Below are 26,034 nucleotides of genomic sequence, written 5' to 3' on the forward strand. Positions count from 1 at the left end.
TAGCTTTTTGGTCTGAATTAATGGAGTAAGGATTTTAGAATTGTAGCACTAAAAAGAAATTGTGGAGATTACCCTCGTTCTGATGAAGAATTGAAGTCCCAGTGAGGCAAAGTGGTGTCAGGGTCCCAGGGTCTAGGGCAGTCTCCCAAGAATGACAGCAAAAGCAGTCTCCCAAAGATGACACCAGAAATGACAGGAAGATGGAGCTCAGTGCCTGAGTGCCCTGAATGAGCCTGGGCTGGGATCCTTGAGATCTGGGTCCCATACTTGTCAGTTAACAGCATACTGCAGTGACTACATCTAGAATGATGAAACCTCAAAGACCTGGCAGGCAATCAGGAGACATGGGCTGTGTGACAGCAGACGAATGACTCCTTGCTCTGATTCAGTTCAGTAGTGGTGCCAGTGAAGGGTTTCATTAACTCAAGGTCCCTGTTCTGGACCAGGAGAGATTTGACACTAGGGGCAAAGGTTAGGGTAAAAGGCTTCTTCCTCAATACTCACAGACCACTGTATGTGATATGTTTATTTGCCAGTTTTCCTCTCTGGCCTTGGAGGAACTACAGGGCAAGGGCAGCAACATATTTGTCGTAGAGAATCAAAGAAACGGAATGGCTAAGAACAGAAGCTCTCTGGTCACACTGCTGAGATTTAAATCTAGCTGGATGACTTCATTTAAGTTAAATAATCTCTCTGTACCTGTTTTCTCAACTGTAAAATGAAGATAATTATAGTATTGTCACATGGGTTTGTTATAAAGATTAAGTGAAAAAATATACTGAGAGTGAAAATGAACCCTGTTAAGTAATCATGCTATAGTGCTTATAACATCAACACAATTTTTCCAACAGACCACACCCAAGACCACACACAGCTACAAATGATTAACAATTCTTCCTTCTGAGTGATTGCTGCTGTCTTACCAAAGTCACTTCCTGTCCCACTTTGGATTCTTCCTGCCTCCTAAAAAATGCTCTTGAAACGCCCAGTTGCTGAACTGCACTTGCTTCTTCATGGCATATGATTCAAAACAAGCCCGTTTCCTTGATGCCACCTTAAAATCACTCATCAGAAGCCCAAATCCTGTAACAAGCCCTCTCAACTCACACAGAAATGTTATGTGTGTGTTCTCTCTTGCTGTAGCAAGCTAAATAAGCCTAACTTTGTTTGAATTGAGACGTGCTTCTGGTGGTCTTTGGCTGGTGGGCTTCCACAATTCTGAGCACATACTATATGCACAAGAAATGCTAGGTATTGGCAGTAGTGGTCAAGTCTTCTTATCCCAGCACACCTCAAGACAAGTTTGTCCAATGGAGGGTCATTCTTATTTAACTGGCGAACTAGGCAGAACGGCTAGGATGAAGAGAGATAATTTTCTCCTCCAAGGCCCAAAGTACTATTGAGAAGTGTCTGTGGTAACTGCAAGAGCACTGGGTAGAGTAGAGGGCAAGCAAACAAATCTTTGGTGCCTACTAAAATCCAAGTAGTAGCCAGAAATTGCTTGGACCATTGCTTGGAGTTTTTAAGTTATGCTTGCCAGAGGTCAAAAAGAAGAGTTTGAAATAACTAAAGTTTTTTAAGTTTTCATTTCAGCATGTCTACAAACACCCATTTGACAAATAAAAAAATGGAGTGGTAGAATGCATGCCCAAGGTGCACAGACGGTGATAAGGCCGGGTGTGTTAGTAGTCCGTTGCTCTATCACAAATCTTAGAACTTAGTGACTCGAAACAACATCAGTTATTCATTCTCTCTGGCAGTTTCTTTGGGTCAGGAAACTGAGTTGCTTGGCTGCCTGGCTCAGAGTCTTTCATGGGTTGCAGTCATCTGGAGCCAGAGAATCCACTTCGCAAGTGCCCTACTCATGTGGCCAGCATGTTGATTCCTCTCCGTATGTATGGGTTTCTCTACAAGAATGCTTGAGTGTCTACAGGACATGGCAGCTAGCTTTCCCCATAGGGAGCAACCCAAGAAACCATGATAGAAGTGGCAATACCTTTTATGACCTACTCCTGGAAGTCACACATCATCCCTTTGGCCATAGTCTATTGATCACACAGGCCAGGCCTGTTTCCATGAGAGAAGGAACTACACAAGGGCACGAATAGCAGGAGACAAGGATCGTGAGAGGTCCTATTGGATGCTGGCAACCAAGGGAGAGGACGGCTGTTCCTGTGAAGTGTGTAAAACTCAGGAACTCTCCTTGTGAAGAAATGTGGCGTGCTGCCCTTACTCAGGCTGGTTCAAATTTTCGCTCTGCCCATCGGTCAGATGTGTGATTTTGGAGAAGCGCCTAAATTCTCAATGTGTGTTCTGTTATTTATAAAACAAAAATAACTTCCTTTCAGGACTGTTGTGAAGGTCAACCAATGTAAGTCCATCACGCGCTGCTTAGCCCAACGGCCTGCCCCACAGTGGGCACATTTAGAAGTTATTTCCCTTCCCTTCCCTTCCCTTCCTCAGACGAAGTCTCATTCCTTGTACATCCCTTTTCTTCGACTCCGGGAGAGACCATTCAGCTTCTACCCTCCCGACGCGCACTCGGCTATTCCCGAGGTGGAACTCTAGTTCCGGGTCTCGGGTGCCCGGAGCGCATTGTGGCCTGGACCGGAAGTGGCTCCGCCGGCTGTCCTTCCGTCGCCGAGGGCATCGGCGGGCAAGTAGCGCGACATTTCCCGGCGGCTGCCGCAGGACGCGTGGCACGGCGTGGGGACCCCCAGAGAGCAGAGCCTCGGGGCGCCGGGAGGTGTCGTAGCCGGAACCCTTCCCGGCCACGCCATGCCGAGCTGGAGGCTGCTGGCTCAGGCCGGCGGCCAAGTGCTGGGCCGCGGTGCTGGCGCCCTGGGTGCTGCCCGGGGCTCGGGGAACAGGTGGGTGTGGGGGGAGAGACGGGTTTTGGGGGGAGTGGACCCCCCCCATCGCAGCTTTGGGCGACGGCCCTGGCGGGACACAGAGGTGCCTGACCTGGGTAGAGAAAGGGGCTTTGGCCAGACCTGGGGCCCAGAGGGATAAGGAGTGTTACCTAAGGATGTGCCTTCTAAGGGGCTAAAAGGGCGTTTTTTTGTTTTTTTCCGAATGCCTAGGAGCCAGTGACTGCCAGCGAACATTACCAGCAATCAACAGTAGTATTATATTCCTGTTAGTGAGTGTTTTCTATGTTCTAGATACTCTGATAAGTGTATTAGGCGCCTTATCTCGCGTAGCCCTCACGCGAGCCAGCTCTCTTGACCCATTTTACAGACACTGTCACTATTTCCTGGTGGCGCAGTGGTTAAGAACTCAGACTGCTAACCAAAAGGCCGGCAGTTATAACCCACCAGCCGCTCCTTGGAAACCCTGTGGGACAGTTCTCTGGCGTATAGGAATTGGCTCGACAGCAGCAGGTTTTGTTGTTATTTCGCCTTGTAGATAACTAGGACATAGGGGAAGTAACTGGCGCATGGTCGCTCCAAATAAATGGAAAATTGAGACTCCAACCTGGATCTACCTGACTATAAGGGGGTTCACAGGCTGCAGGAAGCTCTACTTCTGTTGTGTCACTGGGTGAAGAATTGCATACCTCCTTCCGAAGCTCCAAGTGTTAGGGAGAAAGTCTTGCATAGAATCCAAACCTTTTTCCTAAAGCCCTGACTACACTTTCTAGCTCCTGTGATCTCTTTTTCTCTACATTAAATAGGGGAACCTTCTGAGTTGTGTTTTCTTCTTTTTTACAGAGCAAACTTATGGCTTTTTGTTAGAAGTCTCCATGGCAAAAGTTGTACTTGGTGGGATGAGCATCTTTCTGAAGAAAATGTCCCGTTTATTAAGCAGTTGGTCTCTGATGAGAATAAAGCTCAATTAGCAAGTAAACTGTGTCCTCTGAAAGATGAACCATGGCCTGTACATCCTTGGGAACCAGGTGGTTATTTTGTGATGAGTTTTCACCTCCTGATTATTATGTGGCTGGGCACATTCAAAATCGTGGGGAATGCTGAGTAAATTTATCATCGCTTGAAGTTATTTCTCATGTCTAAGTATACCTGTTTCATTGTGATTTGGTTTGCAAGTTTATTTCCAGGCCGATACTCTACTGTTAGTGAACATCTAATACAAAGACCTCCTCAAGAAGCCATTTTGTAGGTGAAAAGAAAATCATTCTGTATATATTCGCTGCTTCTTTCCGATAAAAAATATATATAAATCAAGGAAGAAAGACTGGAAGAATATAATCTAAATCGTAATTTGTCGAGCAGATGTTTTTGTTGGGTTCTAGCACTCAAGGTTTGCCAAGCATGACCCCAGAATTAGCTTCATGCCTGGTGAGTTGCTAAACTCATATGTGGCCAGACCAAAAAGAATGAGACCTCTCCTATTTGGCATGTGGTCTCTGAATTGGGTTTATAGTGACAGTTGGATTGTATGGTGGCCAGAAGGTCTTAGAGTAAGAGCAACTTTACCAATTTATGCAATAAATCCAAGTGTCAGGTGAAGGCTGACCTATTTTAGCAACGTGACCACTTGTGGCATTCCTATAGCTCCAGCTCTTAGAATTTGGGTGGTAAATGTTTTCCAGTTAATGAGTTGGATATGAATTGATACTAGGAAAGTGTAGTGATGTATTTATCATGTCTTGTATTAACATTTTCAAACTGGAATATAGCAGTCTGTTTTCTTTATTGTGTACAGTTGTTCATTTTACAAAGATTTACTGAACATCAATATATTATGCCAGGCATGGTTCAAGGCACTTATACCTATGAGGAAAAACAGTTGTGTTTTACTTTGAATATATTAGCATGTTTCTTATCTGTCTGCCGTTGCATTGAAACTGCATTTTAGGAAAGACTTGTGTCATGTTGGGAAGTGTTGAAGACGCTTGTGCTGACATTTATTTGGTTTTAATTGTCAGGTTCCTCTAGAGTTGGCCTTATCGCACTGAAGCTGGGCATGATGCCTTTGTGGACCAAGGATGGTAAACAGCACGTGGTCACATTACTTCAGGTAAGAAAGAAATGGGGTGTAAAGGATCTGTATGTGTGCCATGATCTATTTATGCAAAATAAACCTCAATGGGCAATATATGTATCCTAAAACTGTATGGTGAAGGATAGAGTAATGTCGACCATGAGTGATATTAAAGAGCTTTACTTGCTGGATTCAGTGAATGCTCTGACTCTTGCTTTAGTGGTGGTCTTCTTGATCCTGGTGTTGAGGTAATTGAGCAATGAAGAAAAAAGATTATAACCTAACATCTCATAGATGCACCAGTTTAATTACTAATTTAAACAATAAAATCTGTCACATCTTATTTTCATTTTTGGAGTTCTCTCAAGTCCAAATGATAAGTTTGATCTCTTTGCTAACTGTCAGACTGTAACGCTCTCTTGTCTGGAGAGGCAGCATTTTGTTTGCTGAAGTGAAGTATACTCTAATGGTAAAGAATGTGGGCTCTGGGGTCAGAGTACCTGAGTTCAGATCCTGCTTCTGCCACTTACTAGCTGTGTCATGTGGAGCACTATCCCTCATTTATAAAAGAAAATAGTAATTACGACCTTTTAAAAGATTATAGTGAGGATTGCACAAGATGATTAATGTCAGGCATTTAAAACAATGTGTAAATTCCCAAGAAATGTTAGGTACTGTTGTCTTTATCATTATTATAGAAAGATCACTGATAAAGTTAAGAGATCATCACTCCCCAAATCGCTGGAAAACTCGTTAATATTTGGGACCTGGTCTTCATGTGCTCATTAGACAAGTGATGATGATTAAAAAATGAGAGCTATGCACTAAAGTGCTTAAAGTGCTAACAGACACAGAGGGCCTACGTGCCCTTAGTAATTTTCTTTTTTTACTTTGAATGATCCAGTATAAGACTACAGTTACAAGACCTCTAAGTAACAGTCCTTCAGGAAGGACTGGTGGGATTGTAAACTGGAACAACCACTTCAGAAAATGTTTACCATTATCTGGTAAAGTTGAGAAAGGCGGGCCTTGTAGACTAGTAGTTGTACTCCGAGTATTATTAGAAAAACTTGAGCAGATGTGCACCAGGATATATGTGTAACAACGTGTAGAGCAGCTTCACTCTTAACACCTCAAGATTGGAAATAACCCAAATGTCCGTTACAGTAGGATGGGAAAATAAATGGTGGTATATTCACCTAACGGAATGCTGTACAACAATGAAAATGAACAAACTAGAGCTATGCACAACAGTATGCGTGAACCTTACAAATAGAGTGTTGAGTGAAAGAAGCAAGACATGGGAAAGTGCGTACAGTCTGATTCCATTTACATCGAGTTCAAATCAGACAACACTAATCTACATTATTAAGCAGTACTTTCCAAGGTGGCAATTTGTAAAAAAGAAAAAAGTAAATGATTACCCATAAATGTCAAGAGTAGTGGTTATCTCTAGGGCAGCAGTTCTCAAACTACTGAGTATCAGAAGCACCTGGAGGGCTGGTGAAACACACAGATCCATTAAGTTTGGGTCTGGGCCTGAGAATCTGTGTTTTTACCAGATTCCCAGTTGATATTGATGTTGCTTTTCCAGGAGTACAGTCTGAAACCACTGCTGTAGGGTAAAAAGGGTGGAGCGGGGAGAGGAGATAGATTGGGACAAGACCCAAAGAAGCTTCTGGGGTTCTACTTGACCTAGGTAGTGGTTACATGTTTACTTTCTTTATAAATACTCATTATACATTTATGTTATATGCATTTTCCTGTGTGATTACATTTGACCATTTTTTAAAAAAATTTTATTGTGGTTTAAGTGAAAGTTTACAAATCAAGTCAGTCTCTCCTACACAAATTTATATATACCTTGCTCTATACTCCTAGTTGCTCTCCCCCTAATGAGACTGCACACTCCTTCTCTCCACCCTCTATTTCCATGTCCGTTCAGCCAGCTTCTGTCCCCCTCTGCCTTCTCATCTCCCCTCCACACAGGATCTGCCCACATAGTCTCATGTGTCTACTTAATCCAAGAAGCTCAGTCCTCACCAGGATCATTTTCTGTTATATAGTCCAGTCCAATCCCTGTCTGAAGAGTTCGCTTCAGGAATGGTTCCTGTCTTGGGCTAACAGAAGGTCTGGGGACCATGACCTCCGGGGTCCTTCTGGTCTCAGTCAGACCATTAAGTCTGGTCTTTTTATGAGAATTTGAGGTCTGCATCCCACTGCTCTCCTGCTCCTTCAGGGATTCTCTGTTGTGTTCCCTGTCAGGGCGGTCATCGGATGTAGCTGGGCACCATCTAGTTCTTCTGCTTTCAGGCTGATGTAGTCTCTGATTTATGTGGTCCTTTCTGTCTCTTGGGCTCATAATTACCTTGTGTCCTTGGTGTTCTTCATTTTCCTTGGCTCCAGGTGGGTTGAGACCAATTGATGCATCTTAGATGGCTGCTTGCTAGCATTTAAGACCCCAGATGCCACTCTCCAAAGTGGGATGCAGAATGTTTTCTTAATAGATTTTATTATGCTAATTGACCTAGATGTGCCCTGAGACCATGGTCCCCAAACCCCTGCCCCTGCTACGCTGGCCATCAAAGCGTTCGGTTGATTCAGGAGACTGCTTTGCTTTTGGTTTTAGTCCAGTCGTGCTGACCTCTTCTGTATTGTGTATTGTCTCTCCCTTCATCTGAATTAGCTCTTGTCTACTGTGTAATTAGTGACTACCCCCTCCCTCCCTCCTTACTCTCGTAACCGTCAAAGAATATTTTCTTCTCTGTTTAAACTATTTCTTGAGTTCTTACAATAGTGTTGACTTTTTTTTTTTTTTAAGTTGATTTATATATTTTTAGACTGGTTGATTTAGGGACGTAACGAGATAAATAACTTCAGGGAATTCCTAATTGTCCCAGAGCCACAACGTGTTTGGTGTGTAATGTTAAAATGTATCTTGGCACATACTTCGTTCTTTGTGTTTTTTAGGTCCAAGATTGTCACGTCCTGAAATACACTCCAAAGGAAGATCACAACGGGAAGATGGCAGCCCTGACCGTAGGAGGAAAAACCGTGTCACGCTTTCACGTAAGGATGCATTCTTATGACTGGCGTAGCGTATTTCATCACCTTCCGATCTGAATTCTTTTGTTTTGAGACTGTTCGACAACCATAGATGTGTGTTTGTCCGTGAGGTAAATGGGGCACTTTGGAGGAGGTAGCTTAGCAGGGCCGTTGAGCCCAGGAACCCAAGTGACTTTTAATTTGTTCCAGCAACACTCCTAACTATCCGGAACAAGTCGCTTCACCTTTCCGAGCTGCAGTGTTTGCCTGTCTCAGTCATCTAGTGCTGCTATAACAGAAATACCACAAGTGGATGGCTTTAACAAAGAGAAATTTATTTTCTCACAGTCTCGGAGGCTAGAAGTCCAAATTCAGGGTGCCAGCTCTAAGGGAACAGCTTTCTCTCTGGGGGAAGGTCCTTGTCAGTCATCAGTCTTCCCCGGTCAAGAAGCTTCTCAGCACAGGGACCCCAGGGCCAAAGGACATGCTGTCCTCCTGGCCCTTGTTTCTTGGTGGTATGAGGTCTCCCTGTGTCTTTGCTTGCTTCTGTGTTTTATATATCAAAAGAAATTGACTCAAGATGAAAGAGATTGACTCAAGATACAACCTTATCTTGTAGGTTGAGTTCTGCCTCATTAACATACCTGCCTCTAATCCTGCCTTGTTAACATCATAGAGGTAGGATTTACAACACATAGGAAAGTCACAGCAGGTGACAAAATGGTGGACAGTCACGTAATACTGCAAATCATGACCTAGCCAAATTGACACACAGTCTTAGGGGGACACGATTCAATCCATAACATTGCTCATCTGTAAACTTGGAATAAAGTGAACACTTCCATCATAGGTTTGTTATGAGGATTAAATGAAGCTTTTCCAAATATACCTGGCATAGAGGAGACGATGTATGGCAGCTGTTGGTTGTTGTGTTGTTAATTTTACTTTCTTCCTAAGGAAAATTGTCTGAGTACTTGATACCAATAAGTATATATGAAGCCAAATCAGATTTTTTTTTTTAAAGAAAGCCTTTTTTTTTTCCAAGTAAAATACTCAATAGAATGCTGGGTTTTTAGTTTAAATTTTTAAAATTTTGCACGATTGGTATCCTTTATTGCTGACTAAACCCTTCCGCGGCAGACATGGTTAACATGCTTGGCTGCTAGAGGTACCTCAGAAGAAAGGCCTTGGTGATCTGCGTCTGAAAAATCAACCGCTGAAAACCCTGTGTATCACAGTTCTACTCTGACATGCTTGGGGTCACCATGAGTAGGAGCCGACTTGGCTCCTACTGTTTTGTTGTTGTTTTTTTAGTATTGATGACGAAATGCAGAGAAAACCTCTCTAAAATGGTGACTGTTTTCACTAATAGATGACAAAACATCTTTAGGTTTACTAGAACATATTGCTTATGTCTAAGATAAACACCTTTTTTCATTGCAAATTATTTTCAAAATGAGCAATGGTTGGAAATTAGGATATAGCCCATATTCTCACCTGTCATAACTAGCCTTTGAATTGTTCAGCAAGTGTTTATTGTATGCATGTTTCTTCATCATAGTTAACTTTTGTTGAGACTTATGCTCAACATATGAATTTTTTATATAACTGTCTCAGCCTCTGAGGTTTAAAGAGGCTTGAGTAACTCACTCAGGGCCACTGTTTTACCACTGATAAAAGGTAAAGTGACAGTCAGACTCCAGAACCTTACTCTCTATTATGTCTTGATGTCCACCTTATGGGAACTCATAGACGAGGGGGAAGGATGGGCAAATCAATCAGCCATCCCAGTACAGTGCTAGAAATGCAGTAGGAACACAGAAATGGGATGGCCAGCTCTGCTTGGGGAAACCCCAGAGGCTTCACAAGGAGGAGACCAGGCAGGAGAATGGGTGTTAAAGCCATGTGGAGGAGCATGCGTGCTTGGGAATAGAAATATGGTGGCTGGATTTGAGTGTGCGGTTGTGGGGCCAATGGAGGAAGGTGGTAAAGGTGAAGCTCTCAGGTTAGAGCAAAAAGGGCCTTTATACCACAGTAACTAGCTTGGACTTCATCTGGTGGACTCCAAGGAGCTTTCAGAATTCTTTAACCAGGCAGTACTGTGGTCAAGTTGTTATTTTGGTTAACCACAATTAGAAGAAGCGAGGTGCAGGGAGTGCACTTAGGAGGTGATTAAAAGCAACTCCAGGAGAGTTGGTAGAAGCCTTCTGAACCAAGGTGGTTGCACTGGGATTGGAAGGGGTGGGGATTCGTAAAGGGCTTGGTAGACATGTTGTAGTGAGAGGACACAGATGTAGAGCAGTTTAACTCAGCGGCTGGGTCCATGCTGGTGCTTTGACCTGGGATAGGGACAAAGAAAGGAAAGTTTTGCAGAAGGGATGTGTTTGAGGTGGAATTGTCCGATAAATGGTGGAAATAATGATGTGGGAGGCATCAGTGAAGAGGGGGTAGTGGGAACCATTGATGTCCTTTTAAACTGACATGTTTTATAAATGTTAGAGAAGTTTGCTATTTTTTACATGTTAGTGTAGGCCATTTATAAAATTAAAACTTTGTAGAAATAGGTGTCCAGCTCTTCTGGAGGGTTTATTAATTATAAGTTAAAGATTCAAATAATTCCACAGCAATTAAAAGTACAGTGAGATACTTATAAAGTCTTTTTTCAGATGTCAAATATTTGAATTTTTTAAATACATGACAGCTTTCCTTTGGTTTGACAAACAGCACTGTTTTCTAACTGATTGCACTTCTGTGTGTTTGTAATGACTAGCACTGTTGTCTTTATTTTTGTTAGCAGTTTTGCAAATTCATGACTTTATGACCCTGAAACTTGTAAATCTAGTACCACGTTAGGATAATCCATTCTGCTCCAACAGATCTATGAACATTAGTTTCTCAGAAATAGAAGATAGTGGGGAAAAAAAGTGGATTGGGGTCAGAAGAGCTGAGTTCTCATCCTGATCGCTACTCTTAGCTACCCTTCCACCCACTTGTTTGGAAGTCCCTTTCCTTACCCATAAAAACAAAGAATGGGACTTGACAGTTTGTAAATTCTCTGCCAGTTCCAAAAGGCTTACGTTGGTTCTCTGAATATTCTAGTTCGGGGCTGGGGCGGGGGGGGAGGTAAAACAATGTACTTGGGAGCTCATTTTAATTTAGTCCATTTTACTTAGTAATGAAAATGTGGTGTAGATAAAATTTCATGAACATAATAGTGTTAACTAACATAATACTAATAACTGAAATATTCTAGAAATGAAAGTACTTTCAGCCTTGAGACTGTAGTCTGCATATTTTAAGCTTTGTTCTCTTCACTGATACGCAGCAATGTGATTTCGGCGCTATATTCCTATGTTGCACTGGATTTTGACCCACTTACAGAAACTTTTAAAAACCACTCACTTCTCTAGTATAGAAAGCATTCCAAAGGACTTTCTTAGATGATTCCTTCAAGATTCAAATTTTCTAGGTCCAAAGGGACATTTATTATAATATTAAGAAAAAGCTTAGTAATAGGGCCAGAACTGTTTTTGTTTGTTTTTCTTTTTTTGATTTACAGGGAACTTACGCCTCCCAGAAAGACTACTTTGCTTTTGCTATTTTTGTAGCTTATTATAAACAAAAGCTAAAGTGGTACATGAGGTTTTTGAATAAGGAAGTTAAGTGGCCTTAAAAGTTGATCAAGTCATTCATCTTAGGAGCAGAGATGCATTTTCATTCTGAAAAGGATGATTGCAGACAACGTTGAAGAGGGAAAAAAATGCGACCTCACAGATGGGATTACCCAAGTGTGACGCTGCTGTCAGCCTTTTCAATTGCATTTTGAAATCATTTATGTAGAAGTTTAAAAAAGGAGAAAAAAAAAAAACCCTTTTTGTTATACTGTGGCAGATTCCAGCTCATCTTGAGCATTTGGTTTTTCTCATAGCTGACACCTAATTAGTTTTATAACATTTGGATTTTAAAAGAAAAAATTAAGCTTTTCAGCTTTAGTGAAATTGGAAGATAATTAACAAGTATATGTTACCTTGGTTCGATTTGTTTCTCAGACTGTAGTTACTTAGGTCAAGATATTCACCTTGTCCCTTTTGTGTTACTAGAGAAATAAAATCTTTTTCTCAGAAGCCTTTGGCATACTTTAAAACTGATGTATTAACATAATATTATGCTTTTTTTAAATCACCAGGTGGAATATATGAATGACAAAAATAAAATGGAAGTCTATTCTAAAATTTAATAAATCTGAGTTTGACACATACATCAGGAAAATAATTTCAAAGAGACTTAAAATGAGAACTTTTGTTTTAGCAGCAATTATGACTGAAGATGAAAAGTTGGGGCCTTGCTAAGAGGGATGCCAAGTATTAGTCTTCTGTTTCCGTGTGGGAAGTGAAGTCATAGAGGATGACTTGAATGAATTTACGTTATCACTCGTTGGAGGAAAGAATTCTTCTTGAGGGAACTCTGAGGAACAGAGCAGCCTCTGGTGGGCATCCAGAGCAGAGCTTCTCAACGTTTGTTGCACAGCGCCACTAGCGAGCCCCAGAGAGATCCTCAGTGGGTTGTGGACCGATCCAAAAATTAAAGTTCTGTGCTTGTAGGCTAATGCCGTCCAATTTCATGTTAATTAAAGGCAACTTGGGGTCTCTGGGTGGTGCAGACATTTAATGCGCTTGGTGCGTTGGAGGTTCAGGTCCACCCAGAGGTGCCTCGGAAGAAAGGCCTGGCAGTCTACTTCTGAGCATATGGGAGGTTCGAGTCCACCCAGAGATACCTCGGAAGAAAGTCCTGGCAATGTACTTCTGAAAATTCAGTTATCGAAAACCCTATAGAGTGCAGTTCTCTTCTGACACACACGGGGTTGCCATGAGACAGAATCAGCTCAAGGGCCAGTACGTGTTTGTTTGTTTTTTAAAGCAACTCACTGAGTAAGTTATGAAGGGAGGCTAACATTTCACGTTTTAAATTGGAATTAGCAAGTAACTGAAGTTTGCTGGCCTTTCAAACATGGTTTTCTGCAGTAAGTCTGGCTGTGCAGACACGTCATTGGGATTTGGGGGGAGGGTGCTTTGTTGTCAGCACACCATCTGCATCGTCTCGAGTTGGTCAGTGTTTGTCATTTGCTGCTGTTCTTGCTTTTTTAGTTACAAATTATGCTTTGGTTTCATAATAACCAGTTTTAGCTTCTCGTGGATTGTTGTTCATCCTCACAGTAGGTACTGATGTGTGTTCGAGGACTATAGTTTTACAATGACTAGACCTGAAGACAGAGGTCACAAACTGTCAGGCCGCAAGCGTACTACGTTGTACGTTGAGAACTACTGCAACAGCAGTAACAGTGGAAAGAAGAGGCAGGTCAAACAGGTGTTCGTTGTGCTCTTGGACTAGTAAGGAGGGCACTGTACCTGAAGCAGGGTGAGCCAGGGGAGAATAGTAGATGACCTACTTTGTATAGAACCTCGTAGACCACGGGAAGGACTTAGGATGCGATCCTGCACAAGATGGAAGCCATTATATTGATGTGATACAGCTTTAGTTTTAAAACGCTCATAGTCTTTGAATGAAGAACAGACCAGGGGGTCGGGAGTGTGGAAACTTGGAGACCAGTTAGGAGTCTGTTGAAATTATCCAGGCAGAAGATGGTGGTTTAGGGTGGAGTGATGAGAAATGATTGATGTGGGCTGTATTTTTAAGTAGAGCTTTATAGGACTTGCTGATGGGATGGATGTAGAATGTGAAAGAGAAGAGTCAAGGGTGACTACAAGATTTTTGGCCCAACTCATTGCTGTCAAGTCGATTCCAACTCATAGCGAGCCCACAGCACAGAGTAGAACTGCCCCATAGGGTTACCTAAGCGGAAATCTTTACGGAAGCAGACTTCCACGTATCTTTGTCCTTCGGAGCAGCCGGTGCCTTCAAACCACTAAACTTTCAGTTAGCAGCCCAGTACTTAACCACTACACCATCAGTGCTCCTTGATTTTTGGCCCAAACGAGGAATTATGTTGTTGTTCTTAGGTGCCATCAAGTTGATTCCGACTCGTAGCAACCCCATGCACAACAGAATGAAACACTGCCCGGCCCTGTACCATCCTTAAAATTGTTATGCTTGAGCTCATTGTTGCAGCCACTGTGTCAGTCCACCTCTTTGAGGGTCTTCCTTTTTTCCACCGACCTCGTACTTTGCCAAGCATGATGTCCTTCTCCAGGGACTGATCCCTCCTGACAACATGTCCAAAGTATGTAAGACGCAGTCTCGCCATCCTTGCCTCTGAGGTTGCGCTTCTTCTAAGACAGATTGTTCGTTCTTTTGGCAGTCCATGGTATAGTCAATATTCTTCGCCAACACCACAATTCAAAGGCGTCAGTTCTTCTTCGGTCTTCTTATTCATGCATACAATGCGATTGAAAGTACCATGGCTTGGGTCAGGCGCACCTCAGTCTTCAAGGTGACATCTTTGCTGTTCAACACTTTTTTAAAGAGGTCCTTCGGCAGCAGATGTACCCAATGCAATGCATCATTTGATTTCTTGACTGCTGCTTCCATGGCTGTTGATTGTGGATCCAAGTAAAAGGAAATCCTTGACAGCTTCAATCTTTTCTCTGTTTAGCATGATGTTGCTCATTGGTCCAGTTGTGAGGATTTTGTTTTCTTTATGTTGAGGTGCAATCCATACTGAAGGCTATGGTTTTTCATCTTCATTAGTAAGTGCTTCAAATCCTCTTCACTTTCAGCAAGCAAGGTTGTGTCATCTGCATTATGCAGGTTGTTAATGAGTCTTCCTCCAATCCTGCTGCCTAGTTCTTCTTAATGTAGTCCAGCTTCTTGGATTATTTGCTCAGCATACAGATTGAATAGGTACGGTGAAAGAATACAGCCCTGACGCACACCTTTCCTGACTTTAAACCAATCAGTATCCCCTTGTTCTGTCCGAACAGCTGCCTCTTGATCTATGTAAAGGTTTCTCATTAGTGCCATTAAGTGTTCTGGAATTCCCATTCTTCACAACGTTATCCATAATTTGTTATGATCCACACAGTCGAATGTCTTTGCATAGTCTACAAAACACAGGTGTTCTCTTCTTTCAGCCTTCTGGTATTCTCTGCTTTCAGCCAGGATCCATCTGACATCAGCAATGATATCCCTGGTTCCACATCCTCTTCTGAAACCAGCCTGAATTTCTGGCAGTTCCCTGTCGATATACTGCTGCAGCTGCTTCAGCAAAATTTTGCTTGCATCTGATGTTAATGATATTGTTCTACAATTTCTGCATTTGGTTGAATCACCTTTCTTGGGAATAGGTGTAAATATGGATCTCTTCCGGTCAGTTGGCCAGGAAGCTGTCTTCCATATTTCTTGGCACCGATGAGTGAGCACCTCTGGCGTTGCATCTCTTTGTTGAAACATCTCAACTGATACTCTGTCAATTCCTGGAGCCTTGTTTTTCGCCAGTGCCTTCAGAGCAGCTTGGACTTCTTCCTTCAGTACCATCGGTTCCTGATCATATGCCACCTCTTGAAATGGTTGAATATCGACTAATTCTTTTTGGTATAATGACTCTGTGTATTCCTTCCGTCTTCTTTTGATGCTTCCTGCATCATTTAATATTTTCTCCGTGGAATCCTTCACTATTGCAGCTCAAGGCTTGAATTTTTTCCTCAGTTCTTTCAGCTTGAGAAATGCCGAGCATGTTCTTCCCTTTTGGTTTTCCATCTCCATCTCTTTGCACATGTCATTATAATACTTTACTTTGTCTTCTCGAGAGGCCCTTTGAAATCTTCTGTTCAGTTCTTTTACTTCATTTCTTTCTTTAGCTTTAGCTGCTCGACATTCATGAGCAAGTTTCAGAGTCTCCTCTGACATCCATCTTGGTCTTTTCTTTCTTTCCTGTCTTTTCAGTGACCTCTTGCTTTCTTCACGTATGATGTCCTTGATGTCATTCCACAACTCATCTGGTCTTCAGTCACTAGTGTTCAGTGTGTCAAATCTGTTCTTCAGATGGTCTCTAAATTCAGGTGGGATATACTCAAGGTCATATTTTGGCTCTCGTGGACTTGCTCTGATTTTCTTCAGTTTCAGCTTGAACTTACATATGAGCAATTGATGGTCTGTTCCACAGTCAACCCCTGACCTTGTTCTGACTGATGATATTGAGCTTTTCCATCGTCTCTTTCCACAGATGTAGTCAGTTTGATTCCTGTGTGTCCCATCTGGTGAGATCCATGTGTATAGTCACCATTTATGTTGGTAAAACAAGGCATTTGCAAAGAAGTCACTGATCTTGCAATATTCTATCATTCGATCTCCAGCATTGTTTCTATCACCAAGACCGTATTTTCCAACTGCCAATCCTTCTTCGATTCCAATTTTCGCATTCCAATCACCACGAATTATCAACACATCCTGACTGCATTTTCAGTCAATTTCAGACTGCACCAGCTGATAAAAATCTTTTATTTCTTCATCTTTGGCCTCAATGGTTGATGCATAAATTTGAATTATAGTCGTATTAACTGGTCTTCCTTGTAGGTGTATGGATATTATTCTATCACTGACAGCCTTGTACTTCAGGGTAGATCTTGAAATGTTCTTTTTGATGATGAATGCAACACCATTCCTCTTCAAGTAGTCATTCCCAGCATAGTAGACCAGATGATTGTCGGATTGAAAATGGCCAATACCAGTCCATTTCAGCTCACTAACACCCAGGATAATGATGTTTATGCGTTCCATTTCATTTTTGACAATTTCCAATTTTCCTAGATTCATACTTCGTACATTCCAGGTTCAGATTATTAATGGATGTTTGCAGCTGTTTCTTCTCATTTTGAGTCATGCCATATCAGCAGATGAAGGTCCCAAAAGCTTTACCATCTACATCATTAAGGTTGACTCTACTTGGATAAGGCAGCTCTTCCCCCGTCATCTTTTGAGTGCCTTCCAACTGGTGGGGGCTCATCTTCCAGCACTATATCAGACAGTGTTCCGCTGCTATTCATAAGGCTTTCACTGATGAATGCTTTTCAGAAGTTGACTGCTGGGTCCTTCCTAGTCTGTCTTAGTCTGGAAGCTCCATGAGTGACCCTGCTGGTATCTGAATATCAGTGGCATAGCTTCCAGCATCGCAGCAATAGTCAAGCCCCCACAGTATGACAAACTGACGAACATGGGGGAGGAATTATGGAGTTGCCATTTATTGATATTTGGAAGACCAGAGGAAAGCAGGTAGGGGGAAGATCTAGTTCAATTTTAGGCATGTTAAGCCTGAGTTGCTGTGTGGTTTTGAGGTGGAAATAGTAAGTTGGCAGCTGGACGTACGAGTTTGTAATTCCGAGTAGGATGTGGGATTGAAGTTAGAAATGTGGGGTCTTCACTGTATATGAGAACAGAGAGAATAATGACTGGAAGCCAAGTGAAAGTCTTTCAAAGAGAGAGTGGTTACCTATGTCAAACATTGCTGATGCAGTCAGTAAAATGAGTGTTGACTGGTGTGTTTGACCTTGTGGAGAAGGTGAGTGATCTCTTGACTTGCACTTTCCATGGAGTACCAGGGACTGAAAGTGCCTGATTAAAGTGGATTTGAAAGAGTAGGAAGAGAAGAAGTAGACACAGCAAGTCTTTCTAGGAGAGGGGGATGCCTCTTCTTCCTCTCAGGGGGGTTGCTGTAAAGGGAAAGAGAAAAAAATAGTTGAAGAAGGATGTGTGATCAAAGCAGTTTTGTTTTAATATGCGTCTTATTGCAACACATTTGTATACTGGTAGGGAAGTTTCAATAGAAAGGGGGAAATTGGTTCACAAGTGAGGGATTTGGCTTTTTGTAGAAGCATGGGCAGTTCAATTTGTCAACGTGATTCTCAACCTTAGTTTCCCATTAGGGCGCTCTAAAAAATCCTGATGTTTGGCTTGGCATTGTTATTTTCTAAAAGCTTCCCTGTTGTGTCTCATGTGTAACCTAGGATGGGGCGGAGGAGTGACAGAATATTAGTGCAGATGGAGAAGTTCTCTTGATTCTTCTATTTTTTTTTTTTTTTTGATAAGAAGTAACATGATCAGGTAAAAGCGAGGAGGAAGGAACAGTACTGGAGGTTTTAGAAGGAGATGTGATTTGTCTTGGTAGGAGATTGAACCAGGGATATATAAGTTGGCCGGACCATATTTAGGACTCACTCTGAAGTTTGTGGTTATATATTTAAGTGTGAACCCACCATGTTTTCTTCTAGCTGCTTGGGGTGCAAGTAGGCAAGAGTCGGATTTCCCAGGGTTGAGGTTTTACCCAGAGAGGGCAAGGGGGTTGATAGGCTATGATTATAAAGAGGGACCATGGAATCTAAGCCCAAAAAGGAAGGAAGTGAGGATGGGGGTGAGGAGCGATGGCCAAAGAAAAGGAAGTAGGATCAGCAGATGGTATGCCCTGCTCAAAGATTTGTGGGACTTAGAAAGAAAAGAGAGTGAGATTTTGGAGAGGAAACAGTTAAAATAGATTCTAGGATATGACCATGAAAGTGGTGGCTGAGGTGGGGCGGAGAACAAGATCGCTAGAAGTGAGGCAGTCAGAGAATTGAGAGGGCAGGAGATGGGAAGGTCAATCAGTGTGATGCTGAAATCACCGGGGTTCAGAACATGATACAGGGACAGTGCTCAGAGAGTGACAGTGAACATGCAAAAGATTGGTCTGTGGATAGCAGGTATTGCAGTTTGATGTCATGAACTTCAGAGGAGCTGAGCCTTTTAGGAAGCGGGTGGAGCACAATGATACAGAAGCAACAAGGATAGCAAAGGGGACGCTTGCCCCACCTCTCAGCTCAGTGGTGTGTGGGGGCAAGTTAACTATTCCCAAAGAGGGCTGCTGAGGACGCAGTGTTCTATGTAAAGATCTGGTTTAGTTGGAGCAAAGGACTCTACCACAGGTTAGTTTGTGTTCAGGGATCACCATCAGGGTTGGGAAAGGATAGGAGGGGTTGGATTAGGGAATGTATAAAGCTATAAATGGGTGAGAGGAGCCTGGGTGGTGCAAGCAGTCTGCTATCAGCAGCCAAGCCAAAGGTTAGTGGTTTGAATCCACCTAGCTGCTCTGCAGAAGAAAACCCTGGCCAACTGCTTCTGTAAAGATTACAGCCAAGAAAGCCCTGTGGAGCAGTTCTGCTGTATAATGCATAGGATCATCATGAGTCGGGACCATCTTAATGGCAGCTAACAACAACATGAAGGGGTGAGGGTCTCCAGGATGAGGAATACCGTGGGAGGTCTGGGCTTTGAGGTGCTTGAGGTAAACAAGCAAAAAGGTCAAGGTTTTTCAGTTCTGACGTTAGCTACTTCTTTGCGTAAAGGTTCAACATTAAGAGACTGGCTAAGGAAATTCAGGAATAGCTCAAATATGGAATTCATAACAATTACAAATTGTGTTTTTGGAGAATATTTAATGCCTTGAGGGGAGAATCATGGTACAGTGCTTAAAGTGGGAGAAGAAAATCTTTAAGGCTTATATATGCATATGATTCCAGTTTTTTTAAGCGTATGGTTGGATACACTGTTAAAACTAATGCTATTTCTAGGTGTTTTTTTTCTCGTACTTCCATGTGCTTCCTGCAGTAAAGATATCTGGTATTTATAACCCCTCAAAGGAGCGGTATAAAATAGCAAAATAATGCTGCGGACATACATGTTTCAGAGTAATTCCTCCTGGTAGTCTCCCAGAAAGGAGCTTATTGTGTCAGAGGGTGTAAATAAGGTTCTTGATACACAGTCTCCAGTCCGTATTCAAATCTGACCCAACTCTTTTTCCTACAGGACAGAGGTCTTTTCCAGGGTACTATATTTGAGACGTTGCAAATGATTTGATCCTAAATAGTAAGGTTATTTGTTCATTGAACTGTAACTGGATTATAGATAAAATTCTCACCCCCATTCCATAGGGGAACAGGGTGCTCTTTGATTTGTATTTAATGTGGTATCTATTTGTGCTCATTTCTCTTTAGTATCTAATGTGTTGCTTATATGTGCTCCTTTCTCTTTAGAAATCTCCGTCCATATTGGAATTTTACCAAGAACTTGGATTACCACCAAAACAGAAAATTAAAATCTTTCATGTGACAGATAACGCTGTAATTAAGCCAGGTAATCTGAGGTCAGGGAGAGGAGGGAGGTAAAAATACCCATATATGTGATTCGTTTAATGTCAGCCCTTTCAATAAAGCTGAATCCAAAATACAAAGACCCAAACATTTATTTTTAAATATAAAACTGTATTTGGTTTAATCACTAGGAATAAACAAGTCTTTTTCTTTTTCAAGAGGAAAAAACTGGAGAGAACACTTTGTTTTCTGTGAGAGACGGAGGAGTACTTTTGTTTGTAATGTAGAGAGAGTTTTGCATTTGGAAAAGCCATTCCAAATAAATACACTAACTTCTAAAATGCAAGGTTCGCTATTTGCAGGCTGGTATTTTATTCTAGTAAGTAAAGAATATTTAGACTTTTGCTTAGGTAGGAGAACTTGAGAAGATACAGCCTGCAATGGGAGAGTGACTGACTATGGTACCTCAATGTAAAGATTCTTACTTAAAAATTCCAAAATACTTTACTTAATCCATAGAATGTCAAAAAGTAAGATTTTGGCATATAATTCTACGTTGGTTCAAATAGTTAACAAAATACAGCCTTTTGACATCTTTGAATTTCAAAAAAGCTACCTGATCTCTTGAACTTGAGTTCAAGAAGAAGACAGTAGAAGGATGTTTTAAGATTTGCTGTTTAAAACTCTGAACTGAATTTCTTGAAGTAAAATGCAGTTGCAATAGAAAAAAAAATTTTTATTTTATTTTAATTAGTGCAGCAGAGGGTCAACCTTGATATGAGCTAGAATTAAAAGTATCTTTTGAAGTGCCAGTTTTGTAACTTTAAGGTAAAGTAAGTGAAATTAAACTAAAGTATAAAAATTTGTAGAAGTCCAGGGATCATTATATGTTTGAATGATTTATTATGGACATATTTTACTTTAAATATAAAGGGACATTTCTAAAATATTATTTGGTTGTATAGAAAGTTTGATCTGAAGCAGTTTCCCCTATTTATTGTTAACATAGCTAACTTTCTTAAACCCTTTATTTATGTTTAGGATAAAAGTAAAAATTGAGTCCACATTAACTTTTGCTGTCAGTCAAATCATATAAAATTGATCTTTTTATGGGTCAAAACTGGTTGAATATCCACGGTAAAGAATATTTAGACTCTTGCTTAGATAGAAGAACTTGAGGAAGTATAGCCTGCACCGGGAGAGTGACTAACCACAGTACCTCAACGTAAAGATTCTTACTTAAAAATTCTGACATACTTAATCCATAGAATGTCAAAATAAGTTTTCGGTTGTTCAGCCCCATAGAAATGAGGCCACTCTTAATCTCTCCTATATTTTCTTGTTTCAAAGTTTTTCTCTGCCCATACAAATCCAGGTTTGGTCCTGCCTTAAAGGAGTCTACCCGGTGAAACCCTGCAGTGCTGTACTGCCTGTATTAAACAAACAGGAAACCTACTTTTCGATTACATTCTCTCCTATGTTTGTTCCTGGTTTTCTGGTTTTGTTTTGTTTTTTTTTTTTTAAAGAATCTCTTATTTGATGATGCTAATGTTGGTTCTTCATCTAGATAATAAATTTCCTAAGGTCAAGGCCGTGTCTTATATTTTTCTATTCCTAACTATGCATATTTTAAAGGCCCTAGAAATGTTTGCTGATTAATTGCCAAATTATTAAAATAAGTGTTAATTCTAAATTTTTATGAACAAAATATCATGAAAGACTGTAGTCACAAAAAGCTTTTTTTAAATAACATGTTTCCTAAGTCCATTTAAAGTAAGATTTGACTTCTGCATAACTTAATTTTGGGAACATTACTATATAAAAAATAAAAGGTATCTGTAGTAGTAGCTTTTAGCTATTTCAGTTACCTGGGCACATTCTGGGATGACTATATTTTATTGAAACAATAACCAGCCTGCCAAAACTCTGATATGTATGGGCTTTGCATGCATATCATACATGCCGTAATCACTTCCCTGTAAATGAGGGATCAGGGCTGAAATAATTAAATCTCCTACTTTTGGATAACTTATCTCCAGTGGATGAAAAAAGATCTTACTCAGCCTCAACATTTTTTGAGTCATTCTTTTGTTTTTGTGTTCTGTATCTGAGATAGGAAACTTAACCTTATTTCAGTTTATTGTTATTCACAAAATGACCGAGAGGCATCAAACCAGCGCATTTACCAGCAAGACCACTGTGCTGTCACAGGAACTGCCCATGTCAACCAGCACCTCTGTGGCCCCCAGCCCGTCAGCCAGCTGTGGTTTGTGGCTCACTCCAGCACCAGGCACCAGGGCACATTGTTCTTCAGCCTACACAGAGACAATTAAAAAGCATGTTGGTTGAATAATTTAATTATTTGAATGTTCCTAATATTTATACTTACAGAAGTGACTCCTACCATTTTTGAAATCTGATAGCTAGAAGACTTCCTGTTTCTGAGCTGACGAATTTCTTATTGCTTTTTCTTTTTTGTTAAGGCACTCCTCTTTATGCTGCCCATTTTCGCCCAGGACAGTATGTGGATGTCACAGCCAAAACGTAGGTCTGCGTTGCGAGTTCTTTTTCTGTTTATTTTCTTCATATAGTCATAAATAACTGCGTGAGTGAAGTACAGCCTTCAACTCAGTGAATAAAGAATAAATACCTATTATTTATTCGTAATTCTGATCTTTAATGTTATTGCATATACTGGTTTTTAAAATTGTACTGAGTTAGTTGTATGTGAAGAGTTCCTATCAGGTTACAGCTTTTAAACTGAGATGTATGCTTCTTGAAATGGAGCTAAGAGATAGGTCACATTACTCAGGTTCTTTGTGGGTTGGGCTGACTTCTATTTTGAAGACTAAAGGTTACATTTTGATGGTGAAATATCCATGAGCAATGCTGATGGAGTTCTTTGTGAAATTATTTTGTAGTCTAGTAATTGGCACTTCTTTCCAATTCTAGGAAACAGCTAAAGTAGAAAACATTTTGTATCTGTGTTAAAAGCCTGTCAAAAGCTGGTTAGAAGAAATGGTGTCACACTGTAGACCCTTCGATAGCATGTTATCTGTCAGTACTAGTTAAGTGAGACTTTTGTAAAAGCAGAATAAAAAAAAATTTTTTTTTTTTTTTTAATGTATAAACTTTAAACAAGGGTTAAGTAGCAATAAACATTTGATTGCCACTAACAGAAATGCTGATGTTGTGTCACATTTAGACTAGGCCATGGTATTTTTGGTGCTATAGTTCTTTCATATCTTAGTGTCTGAATCAGATGGCTTAGGGTGGTTCACTACTGGCTAGACGATCTCCAGAAAACATTGAGATATTATGAGAAGTAGTTTTTCAAAAATGAGTTGAGATCACTTCTCTGTGGAATGAATCAACCAAGCCCTTATATATGTTTATATAGAAAGTATTCACTGTAGGTTATTGGAATCCCCATGACCTAGACTAAGCAAAACTCCAGGTATCAGCTCTTATCCATCCAGTGTCTTGTTCTCTCGATCTAGATAGCATTTCAACTCACTTTGTGCCTCAGTTTTCTCTTTGGGATCATATGACAATGTCTGCAGCCTATGTTCCCGGGGTATTCTGATTGGGAACCCTTTGTAAATGACCAGTGACCCCCAGGTGCTCTGGGCGAGTCCCATGATCCCAGTGACGGAGCCAGAGCAGCCTTTACCCATGGGAACGGTACGAGTGCCAGCATCAGTTTCCTTACCACAGCCAAATGCATTCCTCATTCCCACACTGTTATGGCCTGGTTTCAAATACAAGCCATTGCAGGCAGCTGCAGTATGCCTTTGCCTTTGTCAGGCTACTTAGAAATGGAGTGTGATAGCTTGGAAGTAGGGCAGTTGCTCTTTTTAGGGAGATTATGAACTACTTCCCCCCTTTTTTCTGCTCCCTGGTTGTTGGGGACTCATCCCTAGTTACTGGGGCCCCTAAAATCACTGGTGTCTTGGTAACTGTGTTTATTCTACCTTCCTTTGTCAAAACTTCAGAGTATTGGAGCTGTAAGGCTTTGATTTGGTTAGTTGGAAAGGTGTGTGTTTTATGAATCAGATTATTTTACTTTTTAATATCTGAATTATTGTGTATAATATACTTTACACACAGTTAATGGTGTGTGAATCCCATTGTGTGTTTTACGGGATATATGGGGTATTCTGAGGAACCATCCAAAGTCAGAGGCCATTATGGCAGAGACCCTCGTGGCTGGATTTGTGACTAGCTTGGATTAGAGCCTCGCTTTTCAAATGCCTGCGTGCTGTGAACGCTTTCATCTTGTGTGCTACTGTTGTGTTCCCTTGGCTTCTTAAAAGTTATTTTTAAAACTTTATCCTTCTGCTTATGACTATAAAATGAAAAGGGAATTTTTTTTTTAAGGTGGTGTTCCTAGAAAACAAGATTGTGTACAGCCATGTGCCAGCCTCGGGACTAGAGAGCTGATAAGAGCCGGGAGAATAACTAGCCTCTTCTTTTTGCAGCTGCCCTCCCTGGGTTGTGGGGAATGTGTGTGCACACATGTGTACGTGCATTTGCTTGCTTTTCCTTTTTCTTTCTAAACTCTTCTTTTATCCCCTTTCCTTGATGCTTCCTTTTTAGGCAGCTCCCCGTAGTTGTAGTTTAAGTCCTTTATAGCCAATGAAAATGTTCTTTTCCTTATTGACTATATGTTCCCTCAGTACCTTGTCCTTTATTTCCAGCCCGTTTTAAAAATTTGAAACTTCTGAGCTCCATCTTCTTTTTCATTATTAATCCTGTTACAGGTGCAAACACTGGAGAAAAAAAAAATTGTGCAGTGACATGGTTGAGTGGGGTGATTAGGGACTGGAGCAGCGATTTTCATGTTTGGGTGTTTCAGAATCTCCTGGAGGGCTTGTAACGCAGATTTCAGGGCCCTACCCACAGAGTTTCTGATTCAGTAGATCTGGGTTGGTGTTGCATGTCATTGAGCCAACTCTCAGTGACCCTATAGGACAGGGCAGAACTGCCCTATAGGGTTTCCTAGACTGAAATCATTACGGGAGCAGAGCACCAGGTCTTTTCTCCCGAAGAGCAGCTGATAGGTTTAACTGCTGAACTGCTGACCTTTAGGTTAGCAGCTGAGCACTTAACCATTGTGCCACTAAGGCTCCAGATCTGGGGTAACTCCCCCACCAAAAAAAATACCAAACCTGTTGCCATCTAGTCAGTTCCAACTCATCATAACCCTGTAGCATGGTAGAACTGCCCCACAGGGTTTCCAAGGCCGTAAATCTTTACGGAAGCAGACTGCCACACCTTTCTCCCTCAGAGCAGCTGGTGGGTTCAAACCACCGATCTTTCTATTAGCAACCGAGCACTTAACCACTGAGCCGCCAGGGTTCCCAGATCTGGAGTAGTGCCTGAGAATTTGCATCACTGACAAGTTCCCGGGTTATGTTGATGCTGCTCCCCCAGAGACCCACGGACTGGAGACTAGTCCAGAGCTCAGCGGAGTTGAAATGCTTTTCCTCCCTCACTCCTTTACCCAGCACAGAATTCTAGTGCCTTCCTTTCCTTAACTCCACTGAAGTGCCAACATAAACATCTCGTTAAAGCAAGTTTAATTCATCCAGTTTCAAGTAACATTGTCAATCAAAGTGAGCCTGTTTATTTTACTTACATTTGGTTAGCATAAAACTGAAGATTGGCCTCTTTAGGAATTTGCTGCATCATCTCATTTCCATTAGAAAAAAATTTCAAGTCTCCAAAATCTCAATTTTCTTAATGTCGTAATAAGTGTAACTGTTAATATACACTTATATGTTGAGCATTTCAAATTTTTATACCGTATACCTTCGATTTTAATTACTGGGTTAAAAATATTTTAGAAATAGCTATGTAAATAAGAAAATTAGAAAAAGAAAAAATTACTGTGTAATTTAAGAAAATAGAGTATAATAGAATCTACCTTAGGTTTGAAATTGTATCAGACTTTTTTTTTAAGTAATCAGTG

At 41.2% G+C, this 26,034-nt stretch overlaps 1 protein-coding gene across 2 annotated transcripts in view; it reads left to right on the forward strand.

Annotated features, from left to right (window-relative positions):
• Positions 1-2,597: 2,597 nt before the first annotated feature.
• MRPL3 (mitochondrial ribosomal protein L3) overlaps positions 2,598-26,034 on the forward strand; it is a 56,258-nt gene continuing 32,821 nt past the window's right edge. Inside the window, exons 1-6 of one of the 2 annotated variants that reach the window (XM_049870803.1) lie at positions 2,598-2,870; positions 3,714-3,898; positions 4,889-4,980; positions 7,915-8,013; positions 20,004-20,103; positions 22,544-22,604. In XM_049870803.1, the coding sequence (XP_049726760.1) occupies positions 2,779-2,870; positions 3,714-3,898; positions 4,889-4,980; positions 7,915-8,013; positions 20,004-20,103; positions 22,544-22,604 (629 nt within the window). In that variant the 5' untranslated portion in view covers positions 2,598-2,778. The remainder of the gene's footprint in view (positions 2,871-3,713; positions 3,899-4,888; positions 4,981-7,914; positions 8,014-20,003; positions 20,104-22,543; positions 22,605-26,034) is intronic. The other variant, XM_049870802.1, reaches the window with a different exon arrangement.

Source organism: Elephas maximus, chromosome 27, assembly GCF_024166365.1.
Source record: "Elephas maximus indicus isolate mEleMax1 chromosome 27, mEleMax1 primary haplotype, whole genome shotgun sequence".
In the NCBI taxonomy this organism is placed as follows: Eukaryota; Metazoa; Chordata; class Mammalia; order Proboscidea; family Elephantidae; genus Elephas; species Elephas maximus.